This window comes from Notamacropus eugenii, chromosome 2 (genome assembly GCF_028372415.1).
Source record: "Notamacropus eugenii isolate mMacEug1 chromosome 2, mMacEug1.pri_v2, whole genome shotgun sequence".
NCBI classification, from domain to species: Eukaryota; Metazoa; Chordata; class Mammalia; order Diprotodontia; family Macropodidae; genus Notamacropus; species Notamacropus eugenii.
The window spans coordinates 53,806,268-53,827,700 of NC_092873.1; the positions used below are offsets into that span (position 1 = coordinate 53,806,268).

At 43.2% G+C, this 21,433-nt stretch overlaps 2 protein-coding genes across 10 annotated transcripts in view; one reads left to right on the forward strand and one right to left on the reverse strand.

Annotated features, from left to right (window-relative positions):
* Positions 1–6,548, forward strand: part of GPC1 (glypican 1) — a 154,091-nt gene extending 147,543 nt beyond the window's left edge. The window contains exons 8-9 of the mRNA XM_072640332.1: positions 1,059–1,234; positions 1,691–6,548. Coding sequence (XP_072496433.1) covers positions 1,059–1,234; positions 1,691–1,902 — 388 coding nt within the window. The 3' untranslated portion in view covers positions 1,903–6,548. The remainder of the gene's footprint in view (positions 1–1,058; positions 1,235–1,690) is intronic.
* Positions 6,549–9,138: 2,590 nt separating this feature from the next.
* ANKMY1 (ankyrin repeat and MYND domain containing 1) overlaps positions 9,139–21,433 on the reverse strand; it is a 132,935-nt gene continuing 120,640 nt past the window's right edge. For 6 of the 9 annotated variants that reach the window (XM_072640327.1, XM_072640323.1, XM_072640326.1 and 3 more), the window contains 2 exons: positions 17,902–18,050; positions 9,139–10,035 (listed from right to left, as the gene is read on the reverse strand). In XM_072640327.1, the coding sequence (XP_072496428.1) occupies positions 9,800–10,035; positions 17,902–18,050 (385 nt within the window). In that variant the 3' untranslated portion in view covers positions 9,139–9,799. Of the gene's footprint in view, positions 10,036–13,122; positions 13,223–13,822; positions 13,876–17,901; positions 18,051–21,433 lie in introns of all 9 variants that reach the window. The other 3 variants (XR_011973950.1, XM_072640328.1, XM_072640330.1) reach the window with 3 other exon arrangements.

Here is a 21,433-nt window from a genome sequence, read left to right on the forward strand (position 1 = left end):
GGCACTCACTTTAGGGCCAGGTGACTGCCACTGAAATCAGATTTGGACTTTTGGCAGGCTACTCGTGGCCTCAGTTTGCTCATTTATACAACGATCCAGCTGGATAGAGTGATCTCTAAGCCCCCTTCTGGCTCTAAATGTACTGGTACCGTTCACTCTCTAGTTGACCTCTGGGCCTGCGTTTCCTCATCTATGAGGTCAAGTTGTGAGATAGAGAGGTAGCAATGCATGTGTACAGAGGAGGCTGCACTTATTCCCAAAAGACCCAAGTTTGAATCCCTTCTTTCCCAGCCATGAGACCTTGGACAAGTCACTTAACTGAAGCTCTGGGCTTCAGAGCCCCCTTCCAGCTGTCAAGAGTCACAAAAGGTCCTCCCCACTTTTCTCTCGCTGCACATGCACAGAGGATCCCTCTGTTGACTCTGAGGTGGCATATGTACAGAGGCAGCCATTCTGTATTACCTCAGTGCCCACTCCAAAAAGCATCATGCCAGGCACAAGAGAAAGATAAATTCACTTCACAGAACTAAAAACGATCCAGCCAGGGGTACAAAGAAAAAGAAAAACCAGTCCCTGACCTCAGCAAGTTTACTTTCTAAAGGAGTAGATGTCATATGTAAGAGACATGAAAAGTAGATGAAGGATGACCCTAGAAAGAAAGGCATTTGTAGCTGGGGAGGACCAAAGAAACACATAACCAAATGTATATGACTTATAATAGTAGTTAGCATTTTTATCACACTTTAAGATTTGAAAAGAGCATTACACATATTTAATTTGATCCTCACAATGACCCTGTAAGGTAGGCACTATTATTATCATCCCAACTTTACAGATAAGGAAACTGAGGCCAGAAGGTTAAGTGACCTGTCCAAAGTGATTCAGCTAATAAATGAATGAGGCAGGATTGGGACTTGGGTCTTCCTGACTTGAGGTCCAACCCTTGATCCATGGGGCCAGCTAGCTACGACGCAAGATGATGGCTACAGACTGAAATGGGACAAAGGGAATCAGAACAGGCGTCAAGAGCTGGTGTGCATGTCCCCTCTCCCCCACAGGTACCTCCCCGAGGTGATGGGTGATGGCCTTGCCAGTCAGATCAACAACCCTGAGGTGGAGGTAGACATCACCAAGCCTGACATGACCATCCGGCAACAGATCATGCAACTCAAGATCATGACCAACCGCTTGCGCAATGCCTACAACGGCAATGATATTGACTTCCAGGATACCAGTGAGTCAGAGGTCGGGGCTCAGGAGGGAGGAAGGGAGAAGGTAGGCACCCCAAGAGGGTTAGTGTTGAACAAGCCTCAACATGGTGCTGCCTGAGGAGTGGGAGGTTAAGGTCCCCCTTGATCCCCTTCAAAGTTACTGTCAGAGGGACCAGCATTAGGGACGGTGGCCAAGTCAGCCTGGGGCTTGCTGTGGGGGGAAGTCACCAAAATTAGGGTGAGGGTAGATCATAAGCTCATAGGTCTAAAGCTGAAAGAAATCTGAGAGGTCATCGGGTCCAGCCCCCTCATTTTATAGGGGTGAAAAGTGAGGTCCTGATAGGTCACATGACTAGTAATTGTCTAAGGTGGGACTGGTTCAAACCTTGACGTTGCTGACTCACAACCTAGCACTGATGTCCAGAGGGAAAAGGGCCCCCTGCAGGTCCTGCCTTCCTCACTCCCCCATGCCCTTACAGGTGATGACATCAGTGGCTCAGGGAGCGGCGACGGCTGTCTGGATGAGGTCTGTGGGAAAAGACTAAGCAAGAGTCAGAGCACGAGGCAGCCGGAGACCCATGCCATCCCCAACCTGTCAGAGCATGATGGGAGTGGTGCCCCTGGTGGCACCCGGCCTTCCTCCCTCCTCTTCACCCTAGCCCTTGCTGCAGCATGGTCCTTAGGGCGATAACCACCCTGCCAGCAAAAGGGACTATGGCCGAGGCCGGCCTTTGCCAAAACGGACAAACGATATTTGATTCATCTCGGCAGACGGCGAGAACGCACGTGCGCTCAAGGGGAAGGTCGGTGACTGAGAGTGACCATGGCCCCGGACCCAGGCAGGAGCCTTCAGCCGCTCTGACTCTCGGCCCCGATGGCCATACTTGGTTGTTTGTTTGTTTGTTTTGGTTTTTCTGTTTTATAATTTCATTCTTTTTCCCCGAGGGGCTTCACAAGGCTCTCTGGGTGATGGGAAGATGACATTTCCCCCAAAGGATCTGCAGTGGGAGACACCCGAGCAGCAGCAGCAATGCTGCATCACACATTAATAGCCCAAGTGTCCAGCAGTAGAGGGAGGCCAATCATGGGGGAGCTGAGTAGAAGGCTGAGTTTGAAAGGTCACTGCCCCATGGAGAAAGACAAGTGCCCGTGCCTTCCTTCCCAGCATCCATCCCTGCAAGCAGCCTCTCCCCAAGTGGAGAACCGATTCACAAGCTTATCCTGAGTCCTGGCCTCAATGCAAAATCCTGCCTTCAAGATCTCAAGGAAATAAGTCTCTCTCCTTAGATTAAAAAAAAAAAAGTTTTTAAAGCAATTGATGGTCCCCTGCCCTTGGGGTGCCCAGGAGTGGGAATTTTATGTTTTGCATGAGATTCCAAAATTCACCCAAGATCTCAACTCAACTAAGTGTATAACTACACTTCCATGGCATATGACATTGAAACAAAAACATGCTGCTGCTGAGTAATTGGAAGCCCTTGTTTTTTTTTTTTTTAAATGGCACCAATGCCCTTTTCTCAATGCATTTGACTGTCAAAGGTTTTATTTACAAATCATGGTTCTTTGTGATATCGGTCCAATGTGTGTGGGGGGAACTCGAGAAAATGGCGCCATGACTGTATTTGGGGGGAGTTATTCTTTTTCCATTGCCTGACCCAGGAAAAAGCAGCTTCTCTGCCTGGCTTCCTGGGAGTGCTAGCTGTCCCATACTTCCATTTCACAGCTGGGATCACTGAGGCACAAATGGGGCAAAAGCCTTTCCTCAGGTCCCACACTGGGTCAACTGCTCTTAGCCACCCTGAGAAGACAGCCAGCCTTCTAGGCCACACCAAAGCATCCTCTCCAAGTTCTAATTTTGGTTTTTTACTTTGTTCTTCTGCTTCTGATACTCCGTAACTTCTTATTCGATTTTGTCAGGTGGGAACTCAGATTTTGAGTTTTCCTTTTATTATTTTTTGTTTAAATATACGTAGAGAAAAAGATATCTATTTACCACTGGCAGAACTTTGTCCTTCACAGGGCTCCAGGGCGGTGATTGGAATCCATGGGTCAACAAGTCCTGGCCTGCAAGTGGGACACAGAGCCCCACAAGAACTAGCCAGTGAAATCATGATGGAATTTTATTATGTTACTCATTGGTCAGATATTGTGAGGAGATTTTTTTCTTTTTTTTTTTTTCCTGTTGGGGAGGTTGGAGCCGAAGGCAGAACCAAAATGCTAGCTATTACATTTAGGGGTTTTTATAGGCTTCCATAAACTTTTCAATACTCCCAGTCCCATTTCCATCGTTAAGAACATTTCCTTGGAATTATTTTTCAAGGAACTTTCCTTTCAAGGAAGACATAATGGAGAGAGAGAAAGCTGACCTGGGAGTCAGAAAAATGTGGGGTCAAGTCCCAGCTATGATTCCTCAGTCAATTGTCTGTCAATAAGCATTTCTTAAGCGCCTAACTCTGGGCCGGGCACTGTGTTACATACTGGCATTTTTCTAAACTTTGTGGCCTTGGGCAGTAACCACTCCATGCCTGGGCAGTTCTAGAAATTGAGAAGTCCAGTCAGAGATCAGAGCATTCCCTACATAGGCCTAGCCCATTCATTTTCCTTCCAACTCCTAAAAAAGAGGGTGTGGTCTGCAGTCTCCTGAATAATTAAGCCTTACAAAAAGTCTGAGTAGTTTAATGGCCATTCCAAGTCAGGGCCCCTTTAGACCAGGAATTTTTGAGAAGTCACAGTGTTACCAAGCAACATTACAAGCATCCATTGCTGCAGAGGTGAGGACTTTGTGGGTGGGATGCCCCATGGAGTCGTCCTTCAAGCACAAGTAGAACCCTTCCCATCGGATCCCTGATGCTGCATTCTCATTGGTGCTATATGTCACGCTTCCCCATTCACAAGGCTGTACACCCTCGAGTGATTGTGTTTTGCCATTCAGACCCCATGAGGCAACCATTCTTCCCAAGGACTATGTTTACTACCCACCGCCATCTTGGCATAGTGTTATTCTGACTTTTTCATTCCTTAAAAAAGGACCTTACCCTGAGAGTCCCTAAGTAGGCATAAGACCCAAATGCCTGAGGCAGAATGGTCCCTTCCACCTACCTTGGGACAGCATTTATCTGTCCCACTACTCTGGGGAAAATACACCTGACTGGCCTACTCAAGGGTCTTTAAATAGGATCCACTGTAACCAACAAGAAGGGAAGTGGTTATACACTCATAAACTTTAAGAACTAGAAGGGGACTTCCAGACCATCCAGGACAGGAACCTTCAGGCATTCTCCTAGAGGGCCACATGATCAATCTTAATTCATTGGTCTGAACATGCTAGCTAACAGGACAGCTAGTGATTAGGACACTAGAGAGAAACTCAATGGGTCAGTAAACAGATTTAGGGCAGAAGGGACCTCATCTAGACCCATCCTCTCATTTACCAGTTAAGTAAACTGAGGCCCAGAGAGATGAAGTGACTCAGGTCACAGAGATTGGATTTCTACCTAAAAAATATTTTTGCTAAATCAGGTTGGCCGTAACTGGCCCTGTGGGTCACATGTTGACTAGCTGGGACCTAATCCCCTCATTGGACAGAAGGGGGAAATGAAGTCCCAGAGAGGGGAAGGGACTTGTTTTTGATCACATCTGTCACCTTCCACAAGACAGGTTGACCTTGATGGTCACAGGATTCACATCTACCAGGTCAAAGCTTGCCTGATACTGTCACCAGGTTGGTCAAGTCTCCAGACCTTCAGTCCAGGACAGTCCTCATGGCCTCCACTCCACTTTGCAGTGAACATGTTAAAATCCCTAAAGTGCTGCCTTTTCATCGCCCATAATTCTATTTCATGTCGTTGTCTGGCTAGAAAATGAAAATCGCATCATCCAAATACTTGGGGAAGTCAGAGAGTCACAGAACAGGGAGAGATCTTGACGGTCATCCAGAACAACTAATGCCTTTTTAACAGCCCAGACCAGTGGTCTCCATGTGCAGACTTCCCATTACCTCTGGGAGATTCACTCCTCTCCCAGAAGACTCCCTTCTACGAAATGCCATGGTTCTAGGACCTAAAAAAATCTCATTACCCAACAAGATCTGGTTTTGGTCATGCAAAAGCTAGGGCCCCATGTTTAAGGAAATGGACTGTGTTCAGGCCGGTCCAGCCCTAAGCAAGAAATCAGATTACTACCCAGTTAAGCTAGAATATACATTGAGGAAGCAAACCACAGACCCTATGATTTTGGTCTTTGTTATTATAGGCTTAAGAAATGGGAAGGAGTTTGGAGGCCATCTAGTCCAGTCTAATTTTACAGATAAGGAAACTAAGTCTTAGATAGACCTTGCCCCAAGTCACATAGAGAGTAAGCATCAGAGAGAGGGATTTCAACCCAAGTCTCCTGACTCTAGAATCAGCATCTAGTCAGTAGATCCACATTTTTTGTGCTCATCCATTAAAATCACTCAACTAACAAGTATTCATTAGGCACTTAGGGATTTACTGTATTCTTTTTCCCTTGCAAGCAGCCTAGCCCATGACAGTCCCCCATGAGGGGACAACACAGGAGAGGCAGAAACACAGTATGTATCCTCCCACAGTCCACAACATAATTTGGGAAAATATATCCAAAAGAACAGTGTGTCCCAAAAGTCTTATCAGTCTTAAGCTTTAATAATCATTACAGCTTGAAACTCAACAAAGACTTTTGGGACACCTTATTTATTTCCACGGAGTGGGCTGAGTTGCACCTGGCCATAGGCCTTTAATGTCGGACAACAAACATAAAACTTTTGCCCTTGTGTTAAAGTACTAACTGATACCACCTTAGTAAAGGAGACCATTGGGGAGAGTGGTTGATTGTAATTTAAAATAAAGTAAAATAAATTAAATTTAAACTTCCATCCCCAAAAATGGAGAGTCAGATGCCACCGAGTTCATTTCGACCACTGCTCAAAGTCCCAACTTCTACAGGTCAGGTTTGGGATGAAGGGGTGGGGAGGGGTCAGAAGAGGCTTCGAGGGCACATTTGCTTACCATTTACAAGTCACATAACAAACCTTTTGTTTTCTGGTGGGCTTACTAAAGGATAAGGACAATTCAATAAAAATGTTTTAAAAGCCTCCAAATTATTCATTTGCTTTTAAAAAAGAACACATCTCTCTCTGCAAAATGAAGATTTACTTTCACTCACTGGCAAGAGTGGCTGATTAAGTATAGATTTCTTTCTGTTACCAAGGTACCTGTAACAATCTTGCACTGTTTATTGGAAGGTGGAATGTGTTCTTTGAATCCTTGTGTAAATAAAAAGGCTGGAGACTTTCATAGGCACCGGTGCCACAACCTCTTACCAGAGTTTCCAAAGCCTTGTTTTCTGTTTGCCCAATTATGTGACTACACTGAGGCTGTGACCCAATTGTTCCTGCTTTCAGGTTAAAACCTGGAAATAACACTCATGTTGATTTCCATGTACTCACTCCATACTCTGAATGAATGAATCCCTGCTGTCTAGGAGCTCATTTCTAATTGGGGGACACAGCACATATAGGAAGATTCATCTGCAAGGAAGATGGGAGTGGGGGGGAGGTCAGAGATAGACATAGCAAGTCTAGTCTCTCAGAATCTTCACTGTGTGTTTATATGGAGCATTGAGAAAGTGGGGACATGACCTTGACCTTTGGATAGATCCATGATTGATGACCTATTAATCAAAGGAGCACTTTTTAAGCACCTGTTTCAGGAAAGGGAAGTGGGGCAGGGGAGTTGGGGGGGGGACAGGGAAGGGGGGTTTACAAAGACAAAGAATTATTTTTCACAAGGAGTTTACATTATAAAAGATAAAAATAAATCATAAAATGATCATAAATACCCTTTTTAGGGATTTGTCACCATCTAGGTCAAGCATCAAAGCTAAAACACAGTCACTGTTGTTGCATCATCAAAGCTATTTTTCCGAATCACCCTGGCCCTACATTCTTGGTGTTTTCATTTAAAGGGGCAGGAGGCTTTAGGAGCCATCCAATCCAACCCTTCCATTTTACAGAAAAGGAAAGTGAGATCATGGGAAGTTAAGCAATTCACCTAATGTCGCAAAGGTAGCTCTAATTTTCTAATACACTGTCCCATTCACAGAAAAACAAGAAACAACAAAATTCTGCTTCAGATTATATGTAGCAGCATGGAATTGAGGACCAAAGCGAGTGCCCTGCCCAAGGTCATATGGTATTGAGTATCAGATAGGATTTGAACCCAGGTCCTCTGACTCTCTAGTCGGTGATGTCCTTTCCCTTACACCAGGTCACCTCCCATCAATACCAGGCCATACAACCCTGGGCATGGCACCCAACCTCCTCATCTTCCTGAACAAGTCAGCAATAGTTATGGCATTTATTTCTGTTGAGGCTACACTGGGAATAATGCCACACAAAAGCACGCCAAGACTTACTAAGTAGGGTTTCTATGTCAACACAGATGCTTCGATGTAATTATGTAGAGAGGGTGGTGCAGTCAGGAGCAATAGCTCCTATTCTCTGTCATGAAAATGGAGATATCCTTTTTGGAAGCCAGGCTGAATACAATTAACAAATCTGAATGATAATGATGGCTGTTAGCAGCCCTGAGAAGTGTAATACTAAGGGAAATATAAAAGAGTTTTCTGATCCTTCACTCCCTGCAAAAAAAAGGTGAGGAGGGAGGGTTGTGTTTTTTAAGACAAGTGGAGGATGAGGGAAAGAGCAAAGCTGCCATTGTTGGGGGAAAGAGATGCCAGGGCAAGGGGTCCATTGGGATAAGGCAGAGCACATCAACTCTGATTTCCTCAGATCCTCAGTCAACAAGGATGATCTTGGGAATGGGAAAGATAGAGCTAAAATAGTTAATGGGAAATAAAGAAACCCAGCAGGGAGAGGATGCTGGAGTGCCTAGGGCAGACCTCAAACAAGTCAAGCCACCTCATCTTGACAAATACATCCCAGGGTAGGGAAAGAACGTGGCAGCTACAGCTCCCTTAGCTGCTGTCAGATGGGGATGATAGACACTGGCAGAAAGGCTCTGGGACTGGAGACACACGCAGGCCGACTGTCAAGAAGGGAGGAGGACGTGCGGGTCATACGGGCTGTAGGCTGGTGAGCTCCGCACCAATCTCACAAAATCCTAAAGCAGCTTATTACAGGAATGGCTTGTGATCACCATTCCCAGCCCACATGGGTTCATGCAGAGCAAATCAATGCAAATTTCTATCCTTTCCATCTCTTTCCCTACAAGTTTACCCACCTCATCTACCAGATAAGAACTATCGCAGCTAACTATATTAATAGAACTGCTACAAATCAATATAATGCAGGCTTTAAAAAAAATACATAAAGTCATGCTGTCCTTGAGGATGAGAGAGAGGAGGAGGCCTGGATGATATTATAGTTAGGTGGTCAAGTGAATCTTGATCACCCTAACCCTCAGTTTCCTTGTCTGTAAAACAGGAGTATTAGACTAGAAGGCTTCTGAATTCCTTTCTTGTACCATGATCCTTCAGCCAGTCTTTGTATAGTCTGGTCCTCCTCCTCTGGTCCTGTTCCAAGCTGTCAGTGCCCTTCTTAAAACACAATGCCCAGCACCAGACAGGATACTTGAGTCCCTTCTTCTGAATAGAATGACTGACTGGATGAATAACTAATCACAAGCAGAAGGTGGTGATTATGGCAGCAATGTCAATCTGGGGGATTTGTCTCTAGGATCTAGCCTTCAGCAGCCATCTAGTTCAATCCCCCATTTTACAGATGAGGAAACTGAGTCCAAGGGAAAGCAAGTGGATGGCTAGTGTCAGAGTTAAGCTTTGACTCCAAAACCAGTGCTCTTTCCAGAGTGATATTCCCAGGGTTTCTTGACCCCAGGTGAAGGTTCAGAGAAGAAACAACATTTTGAAATAACCACAATCCTCAATGCCATAATTCAAAGGCTATGTTTATGTGCATGTACATAAAAGAAGTCTGGAAAGTGGCTGATCAGGATTTAGTGAGTGGACCACCTAAGGCACAAGTACCAATGACCATCAAGGAGGCATTGATGGTAGAATAGGGGCTATATGGGTAAGTTCCTACTTCTGAGGTCAGGATGAACATTGCTCTCCCATCTTCTGAAGGAACACAAATCATAACAGAATCATAGATCATTTTACAGAAGAAACAGACCCAGAGAAATGGAGGGACTTGGGATCACTATAGTTCCAGGGGCCATCTGGTCTACCCCCCTCATTTTAACAACAAGGAAGGTGAGGCCCAGTGTCACCTTGAAAGTACCAAAACCAGCATCAGAACCTGGGACCCTCTGAGTCCAAGTTCACCATGACTTGACCCAGAAAAAGACAACCAGGATGAGGCATCTGGAAACAGCGTTTCATGAAAACACATCCTTTGCCATCTTGCCGATACTGCCACGAGGAAACACCTTTCTTAGTATACCAAACCAGATGGAAATAGTCCCTTCGGTTCATACATCCACCCACGCCACCCTCCACCCATAATTATGCATACCTAAGAGACAGAAAGGATAGCCCGGGCAGCTTACAAAGCCTACTCAACACACACACCTTTCTTTAGTACAAGAACATCAGTTGAAACTGTAATTTTCTGTGTATGGTGGTGAGCTCGGGGGAGAGGGACACTCTTTAGGCCGAGTGAACGCTCCAACTTTCACGAGGTTTCTCATCTTCAGATCAATGTCTTTTTTCGTGCTTCTCGGGAAGCTACTCAGACCCTTCATGTCTCTCAGGAGCTTTGAAGTCATCTCTTTCCCCTTCCTGATATCTTCTCTGCTTTTGGAAATGGTCAGTATTTCACCTTTGGCTGCCAAAGGAAAGAAACAAACTCTTACTTCCTCGGAGTGATGTCTACTCTATAAGCTGGGTCAGAGCTTGGAGGCTCAGTCCTCCCTGGCAAAAGGGCTTTTTAACCATTCCCCCGGCTTCCCTGTGACTGCCATCCAGAAAGCTCAGAAATGGAAATCAGGGCTGGACCAATAAAACACCTTCCCTCATCCCAACATTCTAGATGCTAAGGATTTGTTCCTGCCCTAAACGAGCTTATATTCTACAACCAAGAATGGTCCACAGAAAGCTGATGTAAAGAGACAACATGGAAACAAGGTATAAAAAAAACTTCCTAAAGAGAACTGTCTAAAGTAATATGGACAGCCTCCAGAAGGACTCTCCGCCGGAAGGTCTCCAGCCAGAGGCTGGATGGCCAACCATGGGAGGTGTGTCAGCAACGGTGAGTGGGGATTCACTCCTTTAAATGCATGGGCTGGATGGCATGGCCATCTGATGATTCTGTGACATGAGTAAGGGTGGAACAGGGCAGGGCTGGGTGATGACATCTAAGTCTCCTAAGGAAATCTGAGGAGGGATCTGAGGTTTCATGGTTTGAGCTGGTCGGCAAACAGGATGCTGCTTCCCTTTTGTCGGCCTCAGCAAAAATATTTTATTTGCTAGACTTGAAAACCAACCTAGGATACTCTCTGCATTGAAACCTGAAATTCTAGTTGGAGCTTTGAAGAAAGAAAAATATATCACTGAATATTCAGGAAAATGGGGGATATTTTCCACCCACTCAGGTCAAAAAAATAGCAGAGAAACTGAATCTTTTCACCAGCTGTTTCTGGTATGGGAGGCTTTAAAGTAGACTTGATACTGGGAACCAGTGAGTCCTGGCCTTCTGGGCCAATCAGCTGCCAACCAGGACCCTGTGGGCAGAGTCCAGCAGGAAGCAACCATTAAAAGACAGATCTAAACCAAGAGTTCTTACTTTAGGGCTCATGAACTTAGATGGGGAGAGCATGAACTCTATTGTCACTAGCCAGTCACTGAAATTTAGCTTTTCTTCAATTTTTTAAAACAAGATTCTTCAAAAGGCTCCCTGGGTTTCTTCAAACTGCCAAAGGGGTCCATAATGCAGAAAAAGTTGAGAATTCTTGATTTTAAGGAAAGGGCAAAACTCTAAGGGCTTTCCCCAGTACCAGAAAGATTCCTTTAACTTTCAGCTGTGTTAGTTAGGAAAACCTGAGGTCAGCCAGAGTTAGCACTCCAGGCATGGAATACCCTGTCTAAGTTTTGATCAAGATGGTTGGCTATTTTAACAGCAGCCCAAGCTAGGGGAAAAGGTAGATCAAAAGACGTTTGTAACACAAAATGCCAGAGAATACGTCAAAAGGACAGGCAAAGAGATATTGTGGGGGGACAAAATTTGAAGTCACAGACCCTGGGTTTGAATTTTGGCTAACCTATTAAATACCAGTGACCCTGGGCAAGCCTGGTACAGTAGACAGGGCCCAGGTTCTGAAGTCATAGGTCCTTCTGCTGCTCACTCTGTGTGACCTTTCAATTAATCTCCTAGACTCCAACTTCCTCATCTATAAAGGAAATAGTGGAGCTGTTTGGCCTGATCTATGATCCTAGATGGCTTACCCTCTCAGCTTCAGTTTCCTTCACAGTAAAATGAGGGCACTGGACTCAAGATACCTTCCAGTTCTAAATGCTGTGCTTACAATCCAATGAGTATTTACTGAAGTATCCAACAGGTTACACATCACTAAACCTCACCCAGTTTAACAAATGAAAATATTTTGACTTTATGCAGGACACTCACTTGCTGGATGACCTTGGTATGGTTTAACCATCTTTGGAACATGGACAAAGAAAGTCCCCATGGAAATGGCCAATGAAACAATCAACAGTGCCCAACATGCTTGGAAATTAGGGCTGGGGAGGTGGGGCAGCCCGCCTCTAAGAAGTCTGACAGCAGACAGAGGGAAAAACCCAAATGCTTAAAATAAAATGGAGATGCTTTGTCACTCCAGTCCCTGTTAGTTTAGGCTTCCAAGAAGCTAAGTGGTATTGGAACAGGATTCCAACTATCTCCACAGCAGGACTGGATAGGAAAAGGCAGATCCAAGGACAAAAATATATACTATCTGCCCACAAGGAGCTCACATTCTACACTCAATTGACAAGCATCCATTAAGCACCCACTGTGTGCCAGGAGTAATGAAGATTCAAGGACAAAAATGAAACAGTACCTGTCCTCAACAAACTCACATTCTACAGGGGGAAACCAACACGTACACTGATCATTGACAAGCATTCATTAAACACCTACTATGTGCCATGCATATAGTAGGGGGTTGAGGATCCAAGGACAAAAATATATAGTACTTAGCCTCAGAGAGCTTACATTCTCCACTCAATTGACAAGCATTCATTAAACACCTACTGTGTGCCAGACACAATGCTCGGTAATGAAGTTACAAGGACAAATATTGAGATGTTCCTGCCCTCAAGGAGCTCACAATCTGGAGTCAGGGGAGGTAAATGTCATTTACACTGATAATCAATTAGTAAGATAATCAATTAAGCCTCTATTATTTGCTAAGCATTATAGTGGAAATACAAAACCAATCAATGAAATGATACCTGCCCCCAAGGAGCCAACATTCTATTAGGGAAAACAGCATGCACTTCCCCAAGTCTGTAGGTACAAGGTTCCTACAAATTAAAATAGAAGGTAACTTGGGAGGGAAGGCATTAGCAGCCATCAGAGAGGCAGCAGAAAGGCCTCATGAGCTTGTTTCAGAGAGGAGGGAGTACATTGCAGGCATGTGGGTCAGCCCATGCAGAGAGCATGGAGACCAGACATGGTGCCACATGGGAAGAATGGGGTTGACTGTACCACAGAGTGGGGTAAAGAGAAGCATACAAGCAAGAAATATTCCTCCAGCAGGTCCTAATTATCCACATGCGGATAAAAAGAAACTGGTGCCACAATCCAGAGCCCTTGGAAACAGGGCTGGATACAACAGAAAGAACACCAGTTCTGGAGTCAGAGGTCCTGAGTTCAATTCCTACATCTGACACTACCTGAGTGACCTTGGTACTTAACCTTTCTAGGATTTGGTCTCCTCCTCTGCAAAATGGGAGCATTAGCTCTAGGATCTTGTAATGTGAAGTTCCTTCAACTCTCTGGACTTCAGTTTCCTCTTCTGTAAAAATGAGATTAGAGGGCTGAATGGTGGAAGGTGAAAAAGAGAAGATGAACAGAAAAGGAAGGCCAGAAGGTTGCGAAATGATACAATGGAGAGAGTTCTGGGTCTTCAGGCAGAGGACTCAAGTTCAAAGCCTACCTCTGATAATTACTTCCTGAGTGAGACCAATGGCCTCTGGGGTCCCTTTCTCCTCTGAGATTTAGCTACCATGAACCCAACTGTATCTGCTTAGGCTCGTTTGACCACAAGAGCCATGTAGGAGAGGGGGAGGCAAAACCCAATCATGAGTTAAGCCGATGTTTCTATTAGCATTCTAAGATAATGACAGTGAAGAACACTGGGAAATCCTTTTAAAATGGAAAAGTGGTTTTTAGCCCCTGGAAGAGCTCCTTCGAAAGTCTGAAGACCAATGCTTTTGAAACAAAGGATGTAACACAAAGGTTCTGAGGAGGGTGAGGGCAAAGAAAAAGAGACAGATACACAGAGGAGGAGGAAGGGAGGAGAGAGAGAAAGAGGGAGAAGGGGGCAAGGAAAGAGGGAGAGACAGAGAGAGAGAGAAAGAAAAAGAGAAACATAGTACTTTCCAAATAGACTCACCTGCCCTCCTCCCCTTCCCTACCACCCGGAAGTATCGTCCTCTTCCTCAGCATCTGTACATGAATGCACAATTTTGAGAGATGCCCAAAGTGAGCATTTCAAAGGACAAAGCTGACTCTACCCAAAAGTAAAGTCCCAAACTGGGACCTTACTTTTTTTCAAGGTTTCTCCCCCTCCCAAAAGACTGTTACTTCTTTAAAGTTTATACTAGGTCTTAGTTAACACACCTCCCACAATACCCCTTTACCTTTAAAAAAAATTTTTTTAATTTATGTTGTTACTTCTACATTCAGCCTTCAATGATGAAATGAGCACTGGCTCTGAAATCAATGGAGTAGGTTTAAATCTTCCCTCTGAAAGGAGACCTTCAGAAACCTCTGAAAAAGGCTTGTGATTTTGCATAAATGACTCAGCTCTAGATCTGTGATCCTATTTCACATCACTTCCCTGGGCCTCAGTTTCCCCATCTGTAAAATGAGGGGTTAGACTAGGTGGAACCCTAAGATCCCTTCTCACTCCAAATTTATGAGCCCATGATTCTGTGGGAGCACTCCTTATAGAACCGCCAATGAGTCCTGCTTTCTTATGATCAGGTAGCACAAATTCAGAATTCACAAATTAGAAAACTGAATTTATAGGAGAAACTCACCCATTAGATAAGAGAGTTAGGTATAGTGGCCTCTCAGGCCCCCTCCAGTTCTACCATGCTGGAATCCTAAGGGGCTTAGAGTCAGATTAGGAATTTCTAGGCTTCACAAGTAAAATACATTAGTCATGGGGGATTAGGGGTTGACATGAAAATCCAGAGATCAGCCCCTGATGGTACCTTGTGAAAGGAAATCCCAAAGAGGTGTGATGGAGGGTCACTGTCATTCCCCATAAGCTAGGCTAGTTCTGCTGCACCCTTATTCTGCAAATAAGCCTGGGCTGGCCCAGTGAAACAATGACAGCTGTCTCAGCCTCCTGTCACCCCAAAGACCACGTTAGATGGTTCAGACTAGAACCTCTTGATGGACTTCACTGAAATCCAGGTGATGAAGAGCACAGAAACGAAATGATGTCCTGATCTTTAATGATTTCTCTCAGATCACGAGGAAGGGATAGCACATCAAGAGATTTCATCTTGAGAATTCAACAGAAATCTTCTGTCCTGACCACTCAGTCAGCAACATTTATTAAACCCTACTGTGTGCTGGACCCTGGGATACAACAAAAAGTAAAATATTTTCTGCCCCTAAGAAAAACCTTATGTTTTATATTGGGGAAGTGGAGGACTCAAACAGGGGGAAAGAAACATGTCTAATCAGCAAGCACTTAGTAAGCACCTACTGTTTGCCAGGCTCTGTTATAGGTGCTAGGGATATATAGACAAGGTGAAATAGTCTTTATCCTCAAAGAGCTTGCCTTCTACTGAGGGAAAGTAGCCAATGGCAAAACCCAATCTCTCTGACATTCAGGTCTCTATTTATATTCGTGCATGAGAGAGCTGCAAGGTTGGTTCAATTATTTCCTGTCAGGAGTCATTAGCTATTAAAGAGTCAGTTTAGTGGTTTTTTTCAGTCAAACAAACTCCAGGATGCTGGGGGTGGAGAGTATTCTGGTGAACTGATGGTGAACCCTTTGAGTTTAGTCCTTAACTTTTGGAGCTCTAACAGTAACATCTCCTGCCTTAATAAGCACAGTGTGAGGTAGTAGACAGAGATCCCAGGAGACCAAGGTTCTAGTCCTTGTTCAGAGCTCTGTCACTGATCTGGGGCTAAAAGGGAACTTGGAGGTCATCAGCTCCAACTATCTCACTTTATAGATGAGGAAACTGAGGTCCATAAAAGTTAAATGACTTGCACATGGTCAGACAAGTGGAAAGTAGCAGAACCAAGAACAGACCCAGGTCCTCTTCAAGTTCATCCCCAAATGAGCCCAGACAAGTTATTTTCATCCCTTTGGGTTTCTGTTTCTTCCTTTGTGAAATGCAGGATGAGGTGTGAGCTAGATGACCCTCAAAGTCTTTTCCTGCTCTCCTATAATTTCTATACTAAAGGAAGCAGAATTTTCCTTCAACAGGTTAAGTATCTGGCAGCATCCCAGGGTCTTTGTTCCAAATATCAGGATTCCTTCTCTGAAAAAGGAGGTGTGGGAGAATGGGAGGCCCCCGGGGGTCGTGTTTGGAAAAATGGATCTCTGGTATTAGATTATCTTCTTGTGATCTACCTTTTTGTTCCAAAAGAAGATGGCTTATAAACTATTTAGGGGCAACATTTTCAAGATGTGTGGCATCTTTTAAATAACACACTGGGGGAAAAATCTCTTCTTCTATACTTCTGACTTCCTCATTTCTTCCTTCATCCATGCAGGCTGTCCTGCCCACCTGCTGATGATTATTTGGGAGGGGAGGGAGGATAAAAAGGAGGAAGGAAGTTGACTCAAGAAGGACCACTATTTAGGAAGCCATTTACCAAGACATGGATGGCTTGCTAAGTGTCATGTCATGTGTTCGTCCTTCATTGCCGAAGAAGACCATGCTATCAGAGAAATGATGACATGACTTGCACTTGATTGTTTTGAGTGAGGGAGGGCTGTGCAGGTCACCAGCCTCACTTCTCCTCCAGAGCCATCTGGATCCAGTGACCAGATATTCGTCAGGATGACTGGAGATGACCCAGGATGAGGAAATTGGGGTTAAGTGACTTGCCCAAGGTCACACAGTTAGTGAGTATCTGAGGTGAGATTTGAACTCAGGTCCTCCTGACTCCTGCACTGGTGCTCTATCCACTGCACCATCCAGCTGTCCCATTTTGCTAAGTGTGTTGGTGGAGGCAATATCTACACGAATGAATGAATTAGAACAAAAGGAATTGGTTAAGTTCCCAACTATGCGCTGGGCATTCAGGATCCAAAGACAATAATTAAACAGATTCTTAAAGCATTGAATCAAGGCATATTCCAAGTTACTCTCCTCCCCCACCCCCATCCTTGTCATTCATTATTCAAACTCAAATGGATAGCTTATTGCATTGAAAGTTCCATCCAGTGATGGAGATCACAGTTCATGCATGCCATCCCACCTGTGCGTCCACAGCTTCCTAAAGTTCACCATATGGCGTTCCACCCAAAGTGCCAGAGGCCTTCTTTGCTTTCTCCCAGCATCATGAGGGTACCAGTGGAAATACCTGCCAAATTTCTGGTGCATGAGTCTCTTTAATCATCACCTCCTTCTTGTTACTATGAAAGTGATCCACAAAAAAATGGAGCTTTGTCAAGAGAGTTTGGGGAAAGGGAAAGACTCAGTTGTGATGTGGATCCATCTTGACTTGGATGCTTCACTCTTCAGGGAATCAGGATCCACTTGGTAGGAAAATAGGCTCCTGCCATTGAATAAAGTCAATGGTTCAGAATTGTCTTCACATTCTCCTCCATGTCTCATTCTACTCACTAACCTCTTGACACCAGTTATGAGTCCTCACAACCTCTTTCTTCCCAGCTTCTTTCGAGTTATTTCTTTGTTCCGTCTAGAAACTCTTGATACCTTTTCTGTCCTCAGAGGTATTTCTCATGTCCTTTCAATTTCTCCTCTAGCAGGGAGATTAGTTGACACTAGCACACAGTGTTGATGAGTGCCTCCAGAAGGAAGATAAACATGTTCATACTCAAAAGCATGGCATGAGATCATTCTATCAATACCTTTAGAACCAGAGTCAGAAATACCATCCAATGTACAGTCTGAAACATAGACTTACATTTCCCATCATCTGTCCGTTATACAATGATGTTGAAAGCCCACGGAGGATGAGTTTAACCCAAATTTATGTTAAGAATGTTTTTGCCACCTTATGTCTCTAACAACTCAATGTTCAACACAAGAATGTCTGATGATACTGAAAATAAAATATGTACACAAGGGAACAGCCATATAACACGGACCACCCTGAACTGTGGCTCATTTTTAAAAAATATATCTTAAGCTCATTCTTCTTTAACCTTAAATTAAGGCGAATGAGGAATGAAACCAAACTGCAGATGCCTACACTGTGCTCCCATAGCCCACCCTGCGTATATCTGATTAATGCTAAGATTGAGTTTACCTGCACCACATTCTCGTTTGTGGGACTCATTCCAGGCTTTTGCCTTACAGTGCTTGCTACAGGTTAAAATCCCATAACATCGAAGACATGGTGTGAGCCGCACCCCTATGGAACGACCACACTGGTAGCAATACTTGAAGAAGGGTATCCTGTGGAAAAGAAATAAATCCCTGCATCAGGCAACAGCAAAAGAATCTGGAATCCATTTTCATTTCCCTTTCCTTCTCTCAAATTTCATCTTCATAATATATAATATTACATTTTAGAGAGGGAAAAAAGACCTAAAAATACTGGCTTGATCTGAGACAGTGGAATGAACATTTGTTCTGGAATCAAAGGACCTGGATTTCAATTCCATCTTTGCCTTTTATCACCTGTTTGACCCTGAATAAGTCCCCTCACTTCTCTGGGTCTTATTTTTCTCACGTGCGTAATGAGAGAGTTGAACCAGATAACCTCAAAGGTCGCTTCTAGCTCTAAATCTATTATTTAAAATTTTTTCAGGGGTGTAGGATCAGAGATGCAGAACTGAAAGGGAACTCAGAGGTCCTCAACTCCCCCATTTTACAGATAGTAATAACAACGATGATGATGATGATGGTGATGATGGTGATGATGATGACGACAACGACAGTCAATATTTAAATATTATCTATTATGTTCCAGGTACTGTGTTAAACTCTGGACAAATACTGTCTCCTTTGATCCTCATAATAACCTTGGGATATAGGTTCTATTACCCCCATTTTACAGTTGAGGAAACTGAGGCAAACAGAGGCTTAGTGATTTGCCCAAAGCTACACAAACAGTAAGTGTCTAAGGCTGGATTTGAATTCAAGTCTTCCTGACTCCAGGCCAAGTTCTCTATCCACTGTGCCACCTACAAGGATATAAAGACTTAGAGGGGTTAAATTGTTGGTTCAAGCTTATACAGTAATCTTCTATTGCAGGCAGGTTCGCCACTATGCTTCCTTAACTGCAGTTCAATTCTTCAAGAGATCCATAATTTCTTTACCTCCTCTACCAATGCAGACTGTAACATCTCTATGATTCAGTCAATGGACTCTGAGAACTTCTAATGGAAGACATACGCCCCATCATTGGGCTCACTCTTGAAGCTTTTCCAATGTGGAAGAGTCTCCCAAAGCTTGTGGTATACCGACACAGCCTTCAAAAACCTACGGTTGGTGTTCTGACAAGATAGTTCAATGAATGGCCATGACTAAGCCCTGCTCACTCTTCATTTGGAAGAGGAGGGACTGAGCAACACTGACAGTGAGAAATCTTAATTGTGCCAAATAAAAGAACAAGGAGAAGGCAAAGGAGGAATCTTCAGGGGAGAAAACCTTGCAAGAAAACACCTTCAGACACTAAAGAAATGAATAAGCCCCTCACTCTCCCTCCCTTCCAAAAAAAATATAAAGAATGAATTTACTATGAAGTAAAAAAAAAGCAAACAAAAAGTCTCTAGACAGAAAGCACAAGATTACAACTACCAGGAGAGTGAATGAAACCAGCTCCAGAGTGGTTTAGGAACTCAAGAGATATAAAGGAAAAATTGCCTCAGCAAAGTAGGATTAGAGAATGGACCTTTAATTTCATTAATACAAAGAACCCCAGAGTGAGGAAAAATCCATCTCTATCAATTAATGCTGGTTGAAACCTGTGCAACCTGTGGTCTTAGAATTTTCTAGAATGTCGATGCCAAACTTCAACAGAAACAGAGATAATCAAACTATTCATAAGGATCCCTCAAATTAACTTAGTTTTAAAATGTAATATTGTCTATATTTTATTATATATTTTTTTATTTTTTTAAATATGTCCCAATAATATTTTAATCTGGTTCAGTCTGCACTCAGGAGTGTTATGGGTGACATGCAGTCCACATGTTTGACACATGTAGTCTAGAACATGAAGAAGGTAAATGACTTACCCAAGATCTCACAACCTGTATATGCAATAAGTTGGACTTCCACCTAGGTCTTCTTGGCTTTGAGTCTAGCTCTTTATGAAATAGGCTACAACACCTCTCTTAAAACAAAATAGTAAGATAAAAACCAAATGCACAAAAACCCAACATTTCTGTGTATTACTAGGCAAAACGAGGAAGAAGAAATAGAAAGAGAAATAGTATTTAAAACAAGGCACATTAAATATTTGAGAATTAAACAAAATAATACCAAAAAATCATTTTTTTAAATTTTTCATGAAATAAAGGAAGAACTAAACAGTTAAAAGGATATTCAATGTTCATAACTGGGTCATATCAGTATAGTAAAAAATGTGATGCTTCTTAATTCACATTAAAAAAAAGCAAAACAAAAAGATTGCAGTAAATATGCTCACACACACACACCCTCATCCTGAGTAAAGCCAGCTCCACCTGCACCTCAGTATAGCCTGAGGAGTGAAGAAAGGGACATCTCTTTTTCCAATATCACTGACTCAAGTGCCTACTGTTTCCCCCTACTGTTAGTTACCTGTAACTAAAGCCCAGTTCCATTTCACCGCTTAACATCAATTAACTTTTACCAAAGGATATTTACTTCAAAGATTTAGCAAGAATAAACAGAGAAATATTTTCACCAATACCCTGGAGACACATTCTCCCCTATTTCACCACTGTGTCTGAGAATAGTGGGCTCACACTTAGCACTAGCATTCATCTTTTTCCACATTGGTCCTGCCAATGTGAAACCAAATGTGACATGGCTGCCATTTGAATTCTCATTGCAGGCACCCTAGGCACCCAAGGGTTACTCTGGAAGGTCACTCCTTGCTCTTCTGGGCACTGATGCTTTAAAGTGGGGTCACATGGTGACCTTGCTAAGGAAGATCTAAGTCCTGTTCCCTCTCAAAAGTGGTTTTCTAAGTGTGGTCCCGGGTCCTCTAAGAATCTAAAAGACCTTTGCAGGGGATCTATGAGATCAACAGATCAAAAATAATAGGATAACTACAAAAGCCAAGGGAGATTTTAAAAAAATAGAAATCAGGGAAGAGAGAGAAATGAAATTAGAACTCAAATAAAAATTTCAAAAAACAAATCAATTTACAAGTTAATGTTAATAAGACAGTTGTTTCCCTGAAAACAAGAATGAAAAATACATAAATTCAGAGATACAGTTATATTAGATCAAAGTCAAAAGATTGAAAAATTGGGATACAAAGCAAAGAACTTTGAAGACAAATTTCAGCAAGACAACTAAAGAATCATTGGCCTCCAAGAAAAACATGACAAAATAATAATCCTAAATATTCTATTTCAGAAATTCTAGGAGAAAATTGCCCAGAAGTATTTAAGCTAAAAGGCAAAGTGCAGATCAACAGAATTCAGAGGATTACAGTAGAAACTATAGATTTAATACATATAGAAATGAAGTCACCAAGGTCTAGAACTTACAGGTAAAAGAAAAAAACTTTGTAAGCAGTCACAAAAAGACAGCTTACTTACCAAGGGATACCTGTCCAAAGCGTGTAAGATTATTCTCCAATGATAAGAAGTAAAAGAAGAGGCAGAAATATAATACTG